The sequence below is a fragment of the Somniosus microcephalus genome, chromosome 13, assembly GCF_052327205.1.
Source record: "Somniosus microcephalus isolate GS21.2 chromosome 13, FLI_Smic_1.0, whole genome shotgun sequence".
NCBI classification, from domain to species: Eukaryota; Metazoa; Chordata; class Chondrichthyes; order Squaliformes; family Somniosidae; genus Somniosus; species Somniosus microcephalus.
The window spans coordinates 93,337,134-93,358,509 of NC_140999.1; the positions used below are offsets into that span (position 1 = coordinate 93,337,134).

General features: G+C 43.5%; 1 protein-coding gene across 1 annotated transcript in view; it reads left to right on the forward strand.

Moving 5' to 3' along the window:
* The first annotated feature begins 453 nt into the window (after window positions 1–453).
* LOC147108491 (targeting protein for Xklp2-B-like) overlaps window positions 454–21,376 on the forward strand; it is a 59,122-nt gene continuing 38,199 nt past the window's right edge. Inside the window, 6 exon segments of the mRNA XM_086005141.1 lie at window positions 454–798; window positions 7,072–7,221; window positions 11,344–11,366; window positions 11,368–11,450; window positions 17,761–17,874; window positions 18,534–18,626. Of these exon segments, the coding sequence (XP_085861267.1) occupies window positions 699–798; window positions 7,072–7,221; window positions 11,344–11,366; window positions 11,368–11,450; window positions 17,761–17,874; window positions 18,534–18,626 (563 nt within the window). The 5' untranslated portion in view covers window positions 454–698.

A 21,376-nucleotide genomic window follows, 5' to 3' on the forward strand; every position in this document is an offset into this window, starting at 1 on the left:
AAATGTACTTCATTGGTTGTAAAGCACTTTGGGACGTCCTGAGATTACGAAAGGCCCGATAGAAATGTATGTCTTTCTTTTGTGCTGCCAAATTCTATGTAATTCCTTGTTTTCAAATTATAGATTTATGCTTATGTTCAGGGCCGTTTAAGTTGTCATCCCATTTGGTGCCAGTGTCAGCTCTTACCACCATCCCATGTCAGCTGTCGGTTTAAATTCATCTCACCCAATTCCATTGACTCAGACTGGTCTGAGCAGCGGGTCCCGCCCTCTCAGCGCTGATTGGCGAAATTAAATCTCTAACTGGTCTTTGTCCGATGCTGATTGGCTAACCACGGCGCGCCTGCTCGCCCGATTGGCTAATGCGAAACGGTGCAGTTGATGATTGGTTAACATAATTCGAACCCTAATACTTGGTTTAAACTATCCTTTTACCAGTGTAATCTCGTTGCCGACGGGAATTATCGCTCCAGCAGCCCCGATCTGCAGCTCCCTTCGGCAGACCTCGCCGAGGTCTCTCTCTCCCCATCCCCGTCGTGAAGCTGACGTCATCTCGCCGCCGTCCAATCAGTTGCTGCATCTGCGTAAAAGTGGGCTGTGATTGGCCAGAGCCAATTTGAAGTATAGCGGTTGGGCCGCTCAATTCAAACGGCAGCCGCGAACGGAGAGAGAGGCACGGACGAGCCTGAGAGTGAGCGATGGCGGATTCTCACTTCACCTGGAGCTACGATGCCCCGACTCACATCGACTTCAATAACCTGCAGGAGCACGATGACCCCAGAGCCGACTACTGGTTCGGTAAGAGGCGGCAGGACCGACCGGGGCTGGCATCGCAGGGAGCGCCTGAATGGGGCCCCCTCCCACAATGGGATAAATCCACCTCCGCGCCCCGACACACACACAAACAAACCTCGGTGCGGTCTGGTTGGCAGTCGATCGAGCCGGTAACGGGCAGGGAGAGAGGGGGTGCTGTTGCTGCTTAACACTCCCCCTCCTCCCCTCCTACAGAACATAAGAAATAAGAGCGGCCCCTCGAGCCTGCTCCGCCATTCAGTACGATGATGGCCGATCATCGACCTCAACTCCACTTTCCCACCCGATCTCCATATCTCTTCATTCCCCTAGAGTCCAACAATCAATCTATTTCCGCCTTGAATATGCTCAAAGACTCAGCATTCACAGCCCTCTGGGGTAGAGAATTCCAACGAGTCACTGTGGCATAGTGGTTAGCACTGTTGCCTCACAGCGCCAGGGACCCGTGTTCGAATCCGGCCTCGGGTGACTGTCTGTGTGGAGTTTGCACATTCTCCCTGTGTTTGTGTGGGTTTCCTCCGGGTGCTCCGGTTTCCTCCCACAGTCCAAAGATGTGTGGGTTAGGTTGATTGGCTATGATAAATTGACCCTTAGTGTTAGGGGGATTAAATACGGTGGGATATGTGTTGGTGTAGGGGTTATGGGGATCGGGTGGGATATGTGTCGGTGCAGGCTTGATGGGTCGAAATGGCCTCTATCTGCAGTGTGGGGTTTCTGTGATTCTGTGAAGAAATTCCTCATCTCAGTCTTAAATGGCCTATCCCTTATCCTGAGACTATGCCCCCTAGTTCTAGATACTCCAGCCAGGGGAAACAACCTCTCTGCATCTAGCCTGTCAATCCCCTTCAGAATCATAGATCACCTCACTCTAAACTCCAGAGAGTATAGGCCCATTCTACACAATCTCATCATAGGGCAACCCTCTCCTCCCTCCTGGGATGTGATTCTGTGGGTGTTTCACCCCCATTGTGGTCAGCAGGTATTTCGGGTTGTTTTGGGACAGGTTGTAGTACTGTACCTATAATTGGAGACAGGCCATTTGGCCCAATTGGCATTTACTCTTCAATCAAACTATCCAATCACATTTGCCCACCCTGTCCCCATATCCCTTCAGCCCCTTGTTCATCCATCTATTAAACTGAAGAATGGTATGATCCCAACAGCAACTTGTATTTATATAGTGCCATTAATGTAGAATGTCCCAAGGTGCTTCACCGGAGCATTATCCAACAAAATTTGACAGTCACATGAGACATTGGGATAGATGGCCAAAGGCTTGGTCACAGACTTTTCAGTAGTGTCAGAGTAAACAGAGGCATAGAGGTTTTGGGAGGGTATTCCAGAGCTTAGGAACTTGGCAGCTGAAGTCATGGCCACAAATGGTGGAGCGATTGACATTGGGGATGCTCAAGGCCAGAATTGGAAGTGTGCAGCTATCTTTGGGTGGGTGGTGGTTGTTGTTGGAGGGGGAGAGGGGTTTAAGATGCCAGTTTGTGGAGGAAAAAAAGCTCAGTGGTTATCTTTACACAGCAATTTTTGCAGATGAGAGGAAGGAACCCATAGTGCTTTATGTGGTCCAGCCAGAGCTGGTGAAACCAGTTGTCTGCCATAACCGTTCAAGTCTGTGTTCCTTGGACTTGAGGGAGTGGAGATGAGGGCTGTACTGGGGGAATGGCCAAGGTGATAAAGTAATGGATTTAATAGGGACGAGGGCATGATTTGAGCAGCTCGGTAGCTGCAGAAATGTCGTGGTGGATGGAGGGCCAAAGGCTAGACAGTTGGGATTATGAAAATGCTGTTAATGTTACATCGGGTGTTCTCTGTCTCCTTTATTCTCTTCTACCTCTATCAGGTCATCTTTCCGCCTTGTCTATTCTAGAGAACAGAGTCCCAGCCTGTTCATCCTTTCCTAATGGGTGTATCCTCTCAGTTCTGGTATCATCCTTGTGAATTTTATTTTTTGCACCATCTCCCATGTCTCTACATCTTGTTTTATAATATGTAGACCAGAACTGTACACAGTTCTACAAGTGTGGTCTAACCAAGGTTGATACAAGTTTAGCATAACTTCTCTATTCTGTTTCAATTCTGTCCCTCTAGAAATGAACCCCAATGCTTGGTTTGCTTATTTTTTTAAATAACTTTTATTAACCTGTGTTGCTACTTTTAGTGATTTCTGTGTCTGTACTCCAAGATCTCATTGCTCCTTCACCTCATTTAGGCTCTTATTATCCAAGCAGTATGTGGCCTCCTTAGTCTTCCTACCAAAATGCAGCACCTTGCTTGTCTATATTGAAATTAATTTGCCAACTGCATGCCCATTTTGCAAGATTATAAATTTCTACCTGTATTTTGTCACATTATTCCTCTGTATTAACTATACCTCCCAATTTGGTGTTGCCTGCAAATTTTGAAATTGTACTTCTGATTTCAGGAGTCCAAATCATTATAAATTGTGAACAATGGTGGTCCCAGCACTAATTCATCTGGAACACCACTTCCCACCTTTTGTCAGTCTGAGTAGCTACCCTTAACCCCTACTTGTAGCCAGCTTGCTATCCATTGTGAACATGGTGTCAGGGTTACCCCCTCCTGTTCTAACTTTGGGGATTCTTCCCCCCCCCCCCCAAAGCTGAACTGTACCATTGCTGAGGAAAATGTTCTTCAGTGATCTAGCAACAAATGCAGAATTAGGGGCAGGAGTAGGCCATTTGGCCCCTTGAACCTGTTCTGCCATTTTATATTTGTATGTGGCTGATGTGTACTGTAACTCCATTTTCCTGCCTTGTCTCCATTTCCCTTGATACCTTTACCAAACACAAATCTATTGATGTGTTGTAAATTTCAGTTGACCCAACATCACCTGCCTTTTGTAGCAGAGTTCCAGATGTCACTACACTTTGTGTGAAGGTGTTTCCTTATTTCACTCCTAGTGTTATGGCCTGTTGTTCTGGATTCCCCAGCAGATTAGATCATCCTTTAACCATGTAAACTGAAGGGAATACAACCCAAGTTTGTGGAACCTGTCCTCCATAATTTAGCCATTTAAGCATCAGTATTCTTGATGACCAAAACTACGCAGTACTCCAGATAGGGTCTTGCCAAGGCTCTGTACAATTTGAAGCATAACTTCAAAAAGTGAAATACTGGCTATCTGATAACTGGTCATTCACTTGAAATGTTAAGCCTACCACTGGGGTTGCAAAATTCTGGTAATTTTTAAGAGGAAACTTTCCATGGGAATTTTCAGGAATTTGGGGAATTTATGGGAATTTTGAGTTTTTTTGCACACTGGTGCTTTTTGTCCCTGACCCTTATATTATCTTTGTCGTCAAAATAGACATACTGTTCCATACAAATAAAAACAGGCTTTCAAAACTTTATTTAGGTTATAATTTTGAACTTTATTGAACCCCCACAAAAAAGACCCATCTAAAATTAAAATAAAAAGAGCGTCTGCTTATTTTGTCCCTTTTGAGTCTTCTACTCATGAGTCTTCTGAGTCTTCTACTCCTCATTGCTCTTCCTGATTCTCTGACTCTGGCTCTGACGTGTCCATTCCCTCCTCTGTGTCAGTGTCTAGCTGTGTGGTGGACACTTCTGTATCTGGCTCAATAAGTTGTAGGTTCGCCCGGACAGCCACCAGTTTCTCCACTCTCGTTAGTCAGCCTGTTGCGCACCTTTGTATGCGTATTCCCAAAAAGTGACCAGTTTCGTTCAGAGGCCGCTGATGAAGGTGGGATTTGGAGTATCACCGATGCAATGGGTGACAGGGCCTCAGATGCACAAAGTCCCTTCCACCAGGTATGTGCACTGATATGCTTGCATGATTCCCATATCCCATCCCCATTCCAAAGACCTTGCTTGGTAGAGAACTTTGCCAGACTTTCCAGAACTTTGCCCACGTCCAGATTGAGATGGTGTGAGAGGGTAGAAATCACACTAAGCGCTGTTGATCTGTTCTCCAGAAAGTATTGGTCTCCCAACATGCTTTGGGTCCAGCATGTATGCTGCAGCATGAATCGGCTTGACACAAAATTCTTGACGCGTCTGAATTGAACAATTGCCTTCTCTGCTTTGAGCAGCAGGGATGTGGGTAGGGCAATGCTGATTTGTTCTTTTAAATCAGTAAAAAGCCTGAGAACATCTGACAAGACAGTGTCATCTCCTTCAATCTGAGCAATTGCAGATGCTACTGGTGAGAGTAGTTTAAGGCTGCTAACCACTCTCTCCCAAAACACATCATCCAGCAGTATTTTCTTGATGATGGTTTCCATATCCCCAGACTGGGATATTGCCATTTCTTGCAGCGACTCCTTACCCTCCAGAAGGCTGTTGTACATTATGACAACACCACCCCATCTAGTGTTGCTGGGCAGCTTCAGTGTGGTGTTCTTGTTCTTTGTCATTTGCTTGGAGTTGTAGGTTGCTGCAACTACCTGTTTTCCCCTGACATACTTAACAACTTGCTTGGCTCTCTTGTACAGTGCTTCCATGGTTCTCAAACCCATGATGTCCTTGAGGAGCAGGTTAAGCCCATGAGCTGCGCACCCAATAGACGTAATATGAGGGTAGGCCTCCTCCACTTGAGCCCAAGCAGCCTTCATATTCGCAGCATTGTCAATAACTACTGCAAAGACCTTTTGTGATCCAAGATCGTTGATGACCGCTTTCAGCTCATCAGCAATGTATGTGCCTGTGTGTCTGTTGTCCTTCGTGTCTTTGAGCTTTCCTTGGACTCTGTTATACTCAGCCTCCAGCAAATAAGTAGACAAAGCATGTCTGGTGGGAGGACAGTATGCAGGGCGAATAACATTGAAAAATCTCTTCCAGTACACATTGGCTGTGAGCATGAGGGGTGAGCCTGTTGCATATACAGCTCGAGCAAGGCACTCATCTGCATTCTTCTGGCTATGGTTATCCATTGTATCAAAGAACCTTCCAAGTGGGCCAGGAGTTGCTGATGATAAGGAGCCTGATGCTGAATGAGAACCATCATCTTCTTGAATGGAAGCAGAGGAACTCTGGGCTGACTGCTGTGAGCTTTGAGTGAAGTTGTTGCATTTGGATAAATGCTGCTGCATCTTTGTGGCATTCTTTACATAGGGCTTTCTACAGTGTTTGCACATGTACACAGTCTTTCCATCTTTAATGCCTGGGGTGAAATGCTTCCACACATCAGACAGTAAACGTGGCATTGTTCTATGCAGAGAAATAAAGGGCATTCATCTCTGTCGAACTGCGGTCGATCAGCACTATTGCAACAGGGTGAGTACATTTTTGCTGATGCTCCATGTGATGGAAGCATGACCTGTACACACATGACGCTACATCACCAATCGTGTATTATTTTGTATATTTTAAATTGAAGGACAACAGAGTTCAACAAGTAACTGGTTTATTTGGTATAAAGTCTGATTTACTTACTGCATCATCACAACATCAGCAGAAAACAAAATGACTTCCCTCAGGACCCCTAACCTGGATCTTAAAAAAACTATAGCAGTCTTACAGATGTCTGCAGGCCAATCACAATTTGATATGCAAATATTACAAATAGAGGGAGCTAATCGCTCATCCAACCAATCAGGACACATTTGTTCACAGTCACACACACAACTTGTAATTATTAAAACAAGCCAAGTAAGAAGATAAACATGTATTGATTAAGAAATTCCTTAATAATTAAAATTACTAAGAGTTGGAATCTTAAGAGAGGATGGGTGGGGGGGGGGGGGGAAAGAAAGAAATACAAAAAAAACAAAATTATGCTAGCATATGCTTTTTTGGGCAAAATTCCCAAGCTAAACTTCCTGTGGACAATTTCCAGAAATTTACCAGAAACTTTCCACCCCTTTGCAACCCTACCTACCACCCACCTCCACAGATGCTGCCTGACCGGCTGAGAGTTTCCAGAATTCTGTTTTTAATTTGAAGAATCACATCCTCACTATTGTATTCTGTTGAGATAAAGGCCTTTTTTTTAAACTCTTTTTCTACAAAAATTCTTATTTTTTGCTTGATTCTGGCTGGATGGTACTGTATAGATCCTGATTTTGAGGCACTGCTTGTGCTGTGTTTTGCCTGACTCCAACCAGACTGAAATCTGATGACCCTGCAGATTGACAGCACTGGCTAAGTGCAGGTATTACATGAGGTGGAGCACTCCTGCAGTGCAAGGGAGTTGAGGTGAGCTATAGTTTGGAGTCTGTAAAACTATTGTTGCATCTTAATGAGTATACTGTCTCTTGATACTAGATCAGCAAATTGAGCAAGGTGGGGCAACATGCAGCCCCATTCCCATGGGAGTACCTGCCACACAAACCCAGGATTTGAGAGCACCATCATGTGAAGCAGGACAACCACAATCTATAACAAGCCAACTGAACACACAGGCTGCATCTACAAGTAAGACTTTGGCTTTCCTTTTGTATTATACATTTATGGATAGTTAATGCATAAATCCGCCTACGTCAACATTGTACAGGAAACTTTGTGCTATCCGGCACCGACGGGACCGAGCTGTTGCCGTCCCATCAAAACTGCCGGACATACCAGCTTTAATGTTGAAGCATACGGAGGTTTTCATCTCCGTATCTGACAACAAACACTGTTGCTTAGCAACAGCTTCAAACAGTCGGCCCGTACCTTGGATGTGTCTCTGTAGCTTAGCAACAGCTTCAGAGAGACTTTCCAGAGCCTGACTGTTAGGGGGGGGGGGGAGAAAAAAAAACCTAACCAGCTCCTGATTTCTGCTGGTAGATCGAGGTTTCCGGACATACAACCTCCGGATAAACCAAAGTCTCCTGTATAATATCAAGTAGAACCAAATGTCTATATAACTTCTGTACGTGAAACGTCTTGTGTAGGTAAAGGTGAACTTTCACTGCAATACCAGTTCAGGTCATTGTTTAGACTTTCTAACCTCAAATTTAACTTTCCTATAATAAGACTCTGCTCACTGAACAGGACTATAATGTCAGCTGTGGCTCAGTTGGTCCTATTTAAGAAAGAGGGGGACAGAAAGCAGGCAACTATCGACCAGTTAGCTTAACATCTGTCATTGGGGAAAATGCTGCAGTCCATCTTTGAGGAAGTGGTAGCAGGACATTTAGATAATCATAATGTAGTCAAGCAGAGCCAGCATAGCTTTATGAAAGGGAAATCATGTTTGACAAATTTGATGAAGTTCTTTGAGGATGTAACGAGCAAGGTGGATAAAGGGAAACCAGTAGATGTTGTGTATTTGGATTTCCAGAAGGCATTCGATAAAGGGTTACTGCACAAGATAAGAGCTCACTGGGTTGGGGGTAATATTAGCATGGCTAGAGGATTGGCTATCTAACAGAAAGTCGGGATAAATGGGTCATTTTCAGGTTGGCAAACTGTAACTAGTAGGGTGCCGCAGGGATCCGTGCTGGGGCCTCAACTATTTACAATCTATATTAATGACTTGGATGAAGGGACTGAGTGTAATGTAGCCAAATTTGCTGATGCTACAAAGATAGGTAGGAAAGCAAATTGTGTGGAGTACCCAAGAATCTGCAAAGGGATATGGATAGGCTAAGTGAGTGGGCAAAAATCTGGCAGATGGAGTATAATGTGGGAAAATGCGAGGTTATCCACTTTGGTAGGAAAAATAAAAAATAAAATTATTTAAATGGACAGAGATTACAAAATGCTGCAGTACAGAGGGATCTGGGGGTCCTTGTATATGAATCACAAAAAGTTAGCATGCAGGTACAGCAAGTAATTAGGAAGGCAAATTGAGTGGTGGCCTTTATTGTAAAGGGAATGGAGTATAAAAGTAGGGGAGTCCTGTTACAACTGTACAGGGTGTTGGTGAGACAACACCTGGAGTACTGTGTACAGTTTTGGTCTCCTTATTTAAGGAAGGATATACTTGCATTGAAGGCAGTTCAGAGAAGGTTCATGAGGTTGATTCTGGAGATGAAGGGGTTGTCTTATGAAGGCCTATACACATTAGAGTTTATAAGAATGAGGGGATCTTATTGAAACATATAAGATTCTGAAGGGGCTTGACAGGGTAGATGCAGAGAGGATGTTTCCCCCTCGTGGGGGAATCTAGAACTAGGAGGCATAATTTCAGAATAAGGGGGCACCCATTTAAATCGGAAATGAGGAGGAATTTCTTCTTCTCGAGGGTCGTGAATCTTTGGAATTCTCTTCCCCAGAGAGCTGTGGCGGCTGGGTCATTGAATAGATTAAGGTGGAGATAGACAGATTTTTGAAAGGTAAGGGAGTCGAGGGTTATGGGGAGCGGGCAGGGAAATGGAGTTGAGGTCATGATCTTATTGAATGGTGGAGCAGGCTCGAGGGGCGAAATGACCTACTCCCGCTCCTACGTCTTTTGTTTTTATGGTAGTGCACTTGCCTCTGAGTCAGAAGATTGTGGTTTCAAGTCCCACTCCAGGGACTTGAGCACATAAAGCTAGGCTGACACTCCAGTGCTGCACTGTCGGAGGTGCTGTCTTTCAGATGAGACGTTAAACCGAGGCCCCGTCTGCACTCTCAGGTGGACGTAAAAGCACTATTTCGAAGAAGAGCAGGTGAGTTATTCCTGGTGTCCTGGCCAATACTTATCCCTCAACCAACATTACAAAAACAGATTATCTGGTCATGATCCCATTGCTGTTTGTGGGAGCTTACTGTGCAAATTGGCTGCTGCATTTCCCACATTGCAGCAGTGACTCCACTTCAAAAGTACTTAATTGGCTGTGAAGTGCTTTGAGATGTCCGGTGGTCATGAAAGGTGCTATATAAATGCAAGTTTTTCTTTCCTCATTTATTTAACCTCCATAAAGTTGCCCATTAAATAGGGAAACTGATTGTCTCCCCCTTCCCTGAGTGCGTACGTGGTTCAATAGTCTGCCAACATTCACCGCCTGAACTGAAGAATGACATGTGGAAGGCTGATGGAGCTTCTGCTTGAGTTCCAGTTAGGATGAAATTTGGGATAGTTCTTACCCAAGTTCAACTAGCAGTTCATTGTTAACCGTCTGCTCTGCATTGTTAAAGACAATGTTGCATTTGTTTTCATTGCCGAACTGCTGCAGTCTTTGCTCTAGCATCAATCCTTGACTCGTGGTCAGCCAGGAGCATTCCTAGGCACTAAATGTATTGTCTAGTGTTTCACAGGAGAAAGCGCAGTTCTTTGGCTGAGAGTCTCTCTTTTTTTTCTCTTTCCCCCCCCCCCCCCCCCCCCCTTGGGACTTTCCTAGCCTCTTTTGTATATTCCTCTTGATGGTGGCTATGACCACCTATGGCAGGTTCTGTATTGCCTGGTGCAAAGTCCATTGCGCTGGCTAATTAATCTGAGGATTTTGGCTATTTCACAGATTGACAATCTGGCCTTCTCTATCTGAGAACTGTCAAGTTCTTGCAACGCTCCAGCATGCCATCAGTTAGCCTCCACCCCACCCCCAAACATAGTGAACTCACTGCAGAAGTAGCAACTGCTTCATTTCCTTGGCCATTTACTTGCGTAATTCCAGGTCTTGCCTTGAATTCACAAAGCTTTTATGGTAAGACTACTTGCATTTATATCGTGTCTTTTAATATATAAAAATGTCCTGCTGACCTTCAGATTCCCAAGGAAAATGGGTACTGATCCAAATTGAGACTAGAGAGGTGACCAAGCATGGACAGATGTGGGTTTTAGGGAGGGTGAGGTGGAGAGGCAGAGATGTCTTGGGAGAGAACTCTAAGTGAGACCTAGGTGACTGACATGGCTGTCAATTGAACGGGGGACGATGCACAGTGTATGAGGGCGGGGATTATAAGACTGGCAGAAGTTGGAGATTGGGAAGGGCGTGGCCATGAGGATTTTTAAACAAGGGGATGATTTTAAACTAGAAGCATTTGGACCAAGGGGGGGGCGGGGGAGTATTTTTATATTATGACAACCCTTCAAATCGGTGCTATTTTCAAGTCCAATGTAAGCTAGGAGAAATAGAGCCTTTCACAATCTCTATCGTCTCAAAGTGCTTTACAGCCAATAAAGTACTTTTTAAAGTCTAGTCACTGTTGTAATGATGGAAACGAGGCAGCTAATTTGTGCGCAGCAAGGTATCAAACTGCAGTGAGATAATGACCAGATAATCTATATGTGAGGTTGGATGAGGATGAATATTGGCCAGGGCATGAGTGAGAACTGGCCTGCTGTTCAAAGGTAGTGCCATGGAATATTTTTGTGCCCAACTGAGGACAAATGGGGCCTTGGTGGAATGTCTCATCTGACAATGCAGCACTCCCTCATTGCTGAAGTGTCAGCTTAGTTTATATGTGTGACCCCACAACCTTTTGACTCCGAGTGCTAACTGAGCCACAGCTGAGTACTTGTGTAATAGATTGTACTGCATCGGTATTGCATAGTTAGAATTGTGCCATCTTGTATTAGATTATTTGTCGAATACATCTGACTTTTAAACTGCAGTTCATTTTGTAAGAACTAACTTCAAATACATTTTAGTTTTTTGTACTATTCCGAGCTCTTACTCTTTTCTCCAGAAGATGCAGCTAATAGACCACCACCCCAACTTGGTGACCTCTCTGGCAGCATGGAGAGCCAAGTCAAACAAGACCACTGTTCCTAGCGAAGCGATGCCACTGAGAAGGCAAGTAATAAACGTTTCAGGAATATTGTTGCTCCCCAACGACAGCTAAAACTTGTAGCTGCTGAACGAAGGTCGTGAGTTAGTTGCAGGTCAGCTGGAATGACAGTGGTACTAAGTTTGCCATCAGCACTTGTGCTAGAGAGGGGAAAAATCAGCAAGGTTTTCAATTTCTCTGACCCCTGCAGGAAAGTACTTTGAGAACAGGATAGAAATCTGGCTGTGATGTTTCCCTCTCCTGCATAGTTGACACCTGTTGACATTCACTGTCTAGGCTCACACATGGAAAATGAGCACTTCAGTGAGGTACTAGGGTGGGTGATGTGGATGCCTGTGTTTTCTGATCAAGAGCTGAAGATGTTGACATGGAGAGTAAGTTTAATTGTGCTTGTGTGAAAGGTTCTTGGATCCAATGGGAGAGAAAGCGGAGTACAAGATTCAGCCAAGGGGAGGACATAAATAACATGTTGGGAAATTGAGAATGGAGGAAAAGAAGTGAGGATTGGGTCACTTGCATTTTTGGGTCTTGCACTAGATATTCTAATTGGGTTCAGCCTCTGACCAACACTGGTAACCTAACGTACGATCCGGCGTGTGCCCTTTGCCTGCCCAGGTATCTAGCTGAACGATGGCGAGATCACTGACAACCCTTGCCACTACTGTAGCAGGCTGATTGGAATTTAGAGTGTGATTCTGAGTCTTCGGTAGGTGGATTGTATATACTCATCAGGTGGTGGCTTGGGCTGTAAGTTGAAGTTTATATGAGCAGGTAAATGAATAGTACTTTTAAGTGTTTATCAGTAAATTGCAAATTGCTATCCTTCACCATACATTAAAACACTAAAATTGTTCCCACTGAGCTGTTTGATGCAACAGTTTGCTGTCTTGGGTACTAGAATCAAACTGGTCAGGCAACTGTACCTTGCCAGCATCTTCTGTTTTCATTTAAAAACCTGACCCCCAGGTTTTCTGTTTTCAACAGCCCTTTCTCAATGTTCATCAGGCTTCCATCTGTTGTAACTATTCACATGTCCAATTGTTTCTTTACGGTCTCTTTTTAATTTTTCACCTAATCAAGAAATGGGATCATCCAATAATCATTCCACTGATGCTTCAATAGTTTTTCTTTTCCATCACTTTTGTGGTTATATTAATGTGCTTTTTTATCATTTTCTGAAAGAGAACATAAGCCAAGATTTCAACTGTTTCTCTCTACGATGCCGGCTGATCTATGTTTCAAGGTTGGTGGCTGTAGATGAACTGGTGATCTTTGCCTCCGTCCGTTCAAGCCACAGCTATTCATCAAAGAACTATAGCCTATCACTGGCCTTGACTCTTCTTACAAGTCTGAGACATGGCTGCAGATGAAAACTGGACTGCCCTCTCCCCCTGAATCTGCCCCTGGCTAGCTTGGTTTTTTCATCTATGCCATATAATTTCAATATTGGGGCCAAGTACTTTGAAATAGCTTTCTACCTATCTTTCAAAGCCACTGTTCACAGATGGACTTTTTTCATAGTCCAATTCCTTTTTGAGGAACTCAAACTGGGTTGCAATAATGTTTTAGGCTTGCCCAGACCAAAGTGCGCATTTCTGGTCATTTTACTTTTTAACAATACATACAAACTGCAAAAGTTAACCAGTGTTATCGGGGCTAACAAAGAATTGATAACCCAACAGACCATCACCCTCACCCCCCCCCCCCCTCTGTCTTCGTAAGGAGAGGTGGTAAGAGTGGAGGATAAACAACAGACATCACCCTCGCGACGCCCCCCCCCCCCCCCCTGTGTAAGGAGAAGGTGGGAAGAGTGGAGGATAAGACAACAATAATGCAATAATTTCAAGTGCTGAAGAAAGCTGAGATGGTTGTTAAAAGTAGAGTGCTTTCTAAAGCTATAATGGTGACCATGGACAAGATTGATGTCCTAACAGCACAGAAGAGGCCATTCAGCCATCAAGTCCATGCTGGCTCTCTGCAGAGCAAATGAGTCAGTCCCACTCCCCCGTCTCTATCCCGCCCTGCAAGTTTATTTCCCTTAAGTGCCTATCCAGTCTCCCCTTGAAAACATTGAGTGTCTCCGCTACCACCACTCCCGTCGGCAGCGAGTTCCAGGTCCCCTCCACTCGCTGCGTAAAGTTTTTCCTCGCCCCCCACCCCCAGAACCTTAAATCTGTGTCCCCTAGTCCTTGTACCATCAACTAGTGGGAACAGCCTTTCCCTGTCTAGCCTATCCAAACCTGTAATAATCTTGCACACCTCTATCAAATCACTCCTTTCCTCTAATGAAAACAAATCCAGCTTCTCCAACCTGTCCTTATAGCTAAGATCCCTCATCCCTGGAACCATTCTGGTAAATCTCCTCTGCACCCTCTCGAGGGCCTTCACATCCTTCCTAAAGTGTGGTGACCAGAGCTGGACACAATACTCCAGTTGTGGCCTAACCAGCGCTTTATAAAGGTTCAGCATAACTTCTCTACTTTTGTACTCGATAGCTCTGTTTATGAAGCCCAAGATCCCATATGCTTTGCTAACCACTCTCTCAATATGTCCTGCCACCTTCAGGGACCTATGCACATTAACTCCCAGGTCCCTTTGTCCCTGCACACTTTTAAAAATGTGCCATTAAGTGTCTATTGCCTCTCCTTGTTCCTTCTGCCAAAATGCATGACCTCACACTTCTCTGTATTAAATTCCATCTGCCACTTGTCTGCCCATTCTGCTAGCCTTTCTATGTCCTGTTACAGTGGATTGGTATCATCCTCACTGTTTGCCACATCCCCAAGTTTGGTGTCATCGGCAAATTTAGAAATTCTACTCTATTCCAATATCCAGGTCATTTATATCAAAAAAAAAAAAAAAAGCAGTGGCCCCCAGCACTGACCCTTGGGGAACACCATTGTCTACCATTCTCCAGTCTGAAAAACAGCCATTTACCACAACTCGCAGTTTTCTGCCCTTAAGCCAATTCCCTATCGAAGCTGCTACTGACGCACCCATTCCATGAGCCTCAATTTTATTAACCAGCCTTCTATGTGGTACTTTGTCAAAATGCCTTCCAAAAATCCATATAGACAACATCAATTGCGTTCCCTTCATCAATCCTCCCTGTTACTTCATCAAAAAATTCAATTAGATTAGTCAAACATGATCTGCCTTTTACAAATCAGTGTTGGCTCTCCTTAATTAGCTTAAACCTCTCCAAGTGCCTGTTAATTTTTTTCCTTGATTATTGTTTCTAAAACTTTACCCACCACTGATGTTAAACTGACTGGCCTGTAGTTACTAGGATTGTCCTTACACCCTTTCTTGAAAAATGGTGGCACATTTGCCACTTTCCAATCCTCAGGCACCTCCCCTGCATTCAGGGAAGATTGGAAAATTATGGCAAGTCCTTCCGATATCTTTCCCCCCCCCCAATTCCCTTCACAATCTGAGATGCAAGCCTTCTGGACCAGGCGACTTGCCTACTCTAAGCATACCCAGCCTTTCTAGTACACCCTGTCTTATCAATTTTCACCTCCTTCGCAAACACCGATACAAAATACTTGTTGACTGTCCTAGCCTTGCCCTGCGCTTCTAAGCATATAACAACACCGTTGTCGCTAACCGGCCCCACCCTGTCTCTTGCTACCCACTTACTGTTTACATGTCGGTAGACTTTTGGGTTCCCTTTTATGTTAACTGCCATTCTACTCGCATTCTCTTTTCCAATCTTATTTTCATCTTCTCTTCCCCTCAACTTATTTGGTCTGGTTCTCCCTTGAAGAATTCACCTGACATGCATCATACACCTTTTTTTGTTTCATCATCCTCTCCATCTCCCTCATCATCCAAGGAGCCCTTGCTTTGGTTCCTTTACCCTTCTATCTTGTTGGAATGTACCTAGCCTGTACTTGGAACATCTCCTCATTAACAATCACCCATTGTTCTGTTAGTTTTTCCTGTCAGTCTTTGGTTCCATTTTGCCCTGGCTAGATCCTTTCGCATCCCATTGAAGTTAGCCCTATTCCAGTTTAGAAGTTCCACTCTAGATTGTTCCCTGCTTCTCTCCATTGTTAATCTAAGTCTTATGATGTGATGATCACTTGTACCCAAGTGTTGCGCGACCTGGCCCACCTCATTTCCCCAGCACCAGATCCAGCAATGCCTCCTTCCTAGTTGGGCCAAGAACATACTGGTCAAGGAAATTCTCCTGAACACATTTCAGAAATTCCAGCCCCTGCTTTCCCTTTACCCTAGCATTATCCCAATGTATAATCTTCTTTCACTCAATTTGAATTATTTAATTCAAGTTTTCTTTGGCACTTTTTACACTTAATTCAAATTGCTGGATAATTCAATTTTTTAATGCAAAAGATAATGGCCCAGAAATTCGGGTCGGGGGCTTCCTGCGGGTGTAAGCCCCTGACCTGCACTTGCCTTGCGCGCCAGCCGTTGTGCAGTGGGCCCCTGTGGAATTCCAATCCTGGGCCTGCTCCAACTGACGGCGCGCAGTGCTTGCGTGTCCCAGGGGCGCAGTTAGTTCGATGCGTCCCTTGGGATCACGTGGGCCATGGGGAGCCAATTGGAGCAGGGAAATGCCCATTCATAAGTTTGACAGGAAGAGCTGTCAAAACTTAGAAATACTACGGGCCCCAAAACATCACTAAATCTTCAAATAAATTTTAAAAAAACATCTCTTTAAAAATAAATTACATGAAATAACTTATTTTAAACTAATTTAAATTTTTGAAAATAAAATTATTTTCTAACGGCTAAAAATAAACTTGCCTTTCTTTAAAGTATTTAAAAATAATAAACCTGTGGGGGGAAAAAACGTTTTGATTTTAATTAATTCACCACTTACCTTGTAAAAAGCAGGCCTTATGCCTGCTTTTTATATGTCTAACTCCTGGAGACTTACCCTCCCGGGAAAACCTGCAAAACAAAAACGTAAGTTCGATGTGCACGTGCAGCCTCTCCTGCGCACGCGTTCGACCTCTGAACCCCTTTCAGGGGAGCGGAAGTGCCGGTTTCCTGCGCATGCACAGTGCATGCAGGAAACCGGCACTTCCATTGGACTTACGGGTGAGTACCCAGCGCGTACTCGCCCGTGGAGACCTGAAGTTCTGGGCCAATGATTCACTAGGAGTAGGTTATGCCTTACAAAAGTAAGCTGTTCCCAAAATGGCTGAATTGAGCAATTGATATAGAAATAAAAGAACAAATGATATGAAGGAGGGGGACAAGTCTGTGCGATGGAGGAATTTGAAGGTAACAAAAGTTAACAACACCAGAAGAGTCAACAGTTAGTGTTGTAGCTAAATTGTTGGTGAGGAAGTAAGAGCTTCAAAAATGAAACTGAAGAACACACAAAATATTAGAGTAGCTTCTGGAAGTATTCACTAAAGGGTAACTGCTTACTACTCTTGTAGTACACCAATATCCTAAAAATATAGGTTGGAAAAATAGGTCAACATGGCAGATATATTTAAGTTAAAGGGATTTGAGACTAAAATCTGAGTCTGGTGATGTGCATCCTGGGATTCTGAATAAAACTGGATACCTGGTTATAATGCAGGAATCATTGGGCTTTGACGGTTTTGCAGGACTAAAAGCATGCAAAACTGATGCTTTATATTTAAGAAGGCAAAAGGTGACCCAGGCAACTACAGGCATAATAACCTAACGTCAATAATGGAATCTGTTCTAAGGGGCAGGCTGGAGGAATACCTGTATAGCAATGAATGAAAAACAGCCAGCATGGATCTAGAAGGAGGCATCTTGTGTGACCAGTCTCCCTGGCTACTTTGAGAATGTTGCAGTTAAGATCGATATTGGGATTCATGTGATGAAGCTTTGAGTGTTTAAAAATACAGGGTACAACAATGAAAATGTATTTAAAATTAAAAAAAGAAAAACCTAGTTTTTCAGGTAAAATATAATGATTAGGGGTGGAGTGCCACAGGGTCCAGTGAGTCTTTGCACCCCATACATTAATGACCTAGATATGAAAGCCAAATATGAATTTTAAATTTGTCCTAAATTTAAGTGGTAGGTACAGGAGAAAACAGAAGATTAACAGATTTGGATCGGGAACAGAATTGCGTGACATGGCAAGTGAAATTCTACACTAAATTGTAAGGTTTTGCTGTGTGGTCTTAAATATACAGTACAAGGGATTGAATTGGCAGAGAGCTTTAGAAAGAAACCTGAGGGTGATCACTCAAGGTCTGGACAATGTGTTGCAATTAAAGTGAATAGCTTGTCAGGGCAAAATTTCATTTGACTTGTATTGAACTATTAACTTGTCTAAATTGCAATCTTCACTAGATCAACCCGTAAACCACCTGCACAATTGAGACAACAGTTGGGCAAAATTCAAGCTGCAAGAAGATCTCAGGATGTGGAATCGACCGAGCCTCCAGTTAACAAAAAAGCTAGAATGTAAGTTGCTTTGTGTTTAAAGTTGCTTCCTTTTCTAGGTTTTGTGTGCTTATCACTGAGGGGAGTTGTGTGGCCTGTTCCCAGACCACTGGCAATACTGCTTTGTAACCCGAGCAATCTGAAGTCATTCTGGTCTTTCCGTGCCTCGTGGAAGTGCCTGGTTTTCTGTCTCCCTTCTCTGAAACTGCAGACGTCCCAATATGTCAGGAAATGCTAACTGGTGAACAGAAAGTTTCTAAGTCAGTATCCTTCCACTCTGACCATGGTTTGGCAAATGCTGCACCGTATAAGACCTTCTTAAGTTGTTGCTTGCTCCTTGTTCTTTGTGCATGGCCTGTTTAAACAGTGAAGTTGCTCCTTGATGTTGAACTTAAATGGGCTTTAAGGCAAATTTTAAAATGACGAGAGGTGTATAGTTTGCTTGCTGTAGTTCTTGCCCTGCCAATATTGCAATCAAAACTGTGCTACTTGCCAGTTCCTAAATCTTGCTGTAATGTAAACAAGCTGGCTAGGTGAAATTTGCTTGGTGGTAATTAAGCTTGTGGTGATTGGACTAACAGATGTACCTAATGAACAGATATTTAGTTTGAGCTATACTGCAGAGTATCTGCTGGTAGCATGGGTAATAAAAAATTTAATGTTCCTTGTGCTAAACCTAGGGTTCTGACTGGGACACGCTCTGGGAGTAGAGCAGGTAGTCTAACTCGGAACCAATCCAAATTGACCTTGCCTGGCACACCCACAGTTCTCAGGTAAGTGTTATTTCTTAAGTAATGATCCAAGTTTTCAGCATGCACTAAGTTGTCTTGTTACTTAAGTTTTTTGACACAACTATTAATGCAACTTGTGGAGAAGTTTATTGTTTAGCTTATGCTAACTGTTTTATGTAAACTGTCAATTTAACACACACCCTAGTTGTCTAAATTTTGCATTAAATAACCTGACATCCTAAGCATTGGGTGACGATGTGCAAGTTTGGTCCGTCAATGTGCTGGTTTTCTGTTGTAATATATAGAGCAGCCCAGCACAATATATAACTCTGCATCTCATTCTAGTGGATACCACAAGATTTCCCAGGTTGCCCTGTTGAATGGTGGGCACTGATTGAGGCATTTCCTTCCTGAACTCTTGTGGCTTTCCTGATGTAAAGTTTTAGTTCTCTTCCTTGTGGCTATTCTCTTGGTTTCTAAATATATTACACAGTTTTTATAAAAAAAAATTAAAAAAATGACTTCTTCCTTTTATAGCTAACCATTTGTTGCAATTTAGATTGTCCTCTCCAATTCCTATTTCCCTCCGCCTGCACGTATAAGTAGCAATTGGCCCAGTTTACGAAGAGTGTCTCCACAGTAGGTCAAGTCTTGGATTCCAAATCATTGGCAAAAGATCTAGAGGGGAGATGAGAGTTTTTGAGTTGTCAGGATCTAGAACGCTCTACATGAAAAGGTGGTGGAAGCTGATTCCATAAATAATTTTAAAAGGGTATTGGACAGGTACTTGAGGAACTTGCAGGGTTATGGACACAAAACGGGGATGTGGGACTAAGCACAACTGCTCTTTCAGGCATGACTGGCTGAATGGCCTCCTTCTGCGCTGTAAGTGTCTGATAGTGTCTTGGGATAGAAGGATAAAGTTGTCTTTTTGTTTCCTGTATAAGTCTAAATTAGTTTACTTGTTGCCATTTTGGACAGATGCTAGATCTGAGTATAGTTTGTTCCAGCCAGATGAACGGTCATCGGCCTGAACCATTAACTACCTTCCCCTCTGTGATGACCTGTGTTTCCAGTATTTTCTGCTTTTAATCCAGCCGTTTCTGGTTTGAAAATCTGTAGTGTCACTGGTTATTCTCCACACCAGTCTTCATTTGTATTCCATTATCACATCACTTCTAAACACCTTTTGGCCTGTTAGACTGGATTTGATTGAGTTAATTGCTGAAAAGGAATCCTAGCCTGCAGAAGGTTGACTTGACCCTGCTCTCGAGCTTCATAACAACCAATATAACTGAATGTGAGAGTAGATCTCATTCAGAAGACTGCAATTCAGCCACTTTTCACTCTGACTTCAATGACTGGGGCCAAGAGGTCAGACAAGAATCCGGAGTGCTGCTCCACTTCCTCCCTCCAGCCCTAACGTTAGCTGTTGGTTGGCATTGGGTGCCAACTAGGGCCAGGCAATTGTAGCCATTCCACTAATGTAGCCTTCGGTGTCGCCCAGTGTACTTGCATTGGCTCAAAGTCCCGTTGGCTTATGTATCTATGGAGCTGTGATTACTTTTTAGTTATACTAATAATTTCAAAAGGAAGATCTACAGGACCAACAAGAGCATAAAGTAACAAATTAAAAATGAAGTCTTCTGATTATATTCAAAGTAAAGCTGTGATACAGCAGGGACAGGGTACTTGCTGAGCACAACTATTTTAAGGGTATAATAGCAAAATACTGTGGATGCTGGAAATCTGAAATAACAACAAAATGCTGGAAACACTCAGCCGGTCAGGCAGCATCGAGGAGAGGAAGAAACAGAGTCCACTTTACGGGTCGAACCTTTCGTCAGCTTCCTCAGTTCTGAAGGGTTCAACCCGAAACGTTGACTGTTTCTCCTCTCCTCGATGCTGCCTGACTTGCTGAGTGTTTCCAGCACTTTGTTTTTATCAGGTCTTGATAATCTGCATCCCAGAGTACTAAGAGGTAGCCATGGAAATAGTGGATGCATTGGTTGTCATCTTCCAAAATTCTATAGAATTTTGGAACAGTTCCTGCAGATTGGAGGGTGGCAAATGTAACCCCACTATTTAAAAAAGGAGGGAGAGAAAACCGGGAACTACAGACCGGTTAGCCTAACATCAGCAGTAGGGAAAATGCTAGCGTCTATTATAAAGGATGTGATAACAGGACACTTCAAAAATATCAACGGGATTAGACAAAGTCAACATGGATTTATGAAAGGGAAATTGTGTTTGACAAACCTATTGGGAGTTTTTTGAGAATGTAACTGGTAGAATAGATAAGGGAGAACCAGTGGATGTGGTGTATTTGGCTTTTCAGAAGGTCTTTGATAAAGTCCCACAAGAGGTTAGTGTGCAAAATTAAAGCACATGGGATTGGGGTAATATACTGGCATGGATTGAAAATTGGTTAACAGACAGGAAACAGTAGGAATAAATGGGTCTTTTTCGGGGTGGCAGGCAGTGACTAGTGGAGTACCGCAGGGATCAGTGCTTGGTCCCCAGCTATTCACACTATTTATCAATGATTTGGATGGGGGAACCAAATATAATATTTCCAAGTTTGCTGACGACACGAAACTAGGTGTGGTTGTGAGGAGGATGTAAAGAGGTTTCAAGGCGATTTAGACAAGTTGAGTGAGTGGGCAAATACATGGCAGATGCAGTATAATGTGGATAAATGTGAAGTTATCCACTTCGGTAGGAAAAACAGAAAGGCAGAGTATTATTTAAATGGTGATAGATTGGGAAATGTTGATGTACAGAGGAACCTG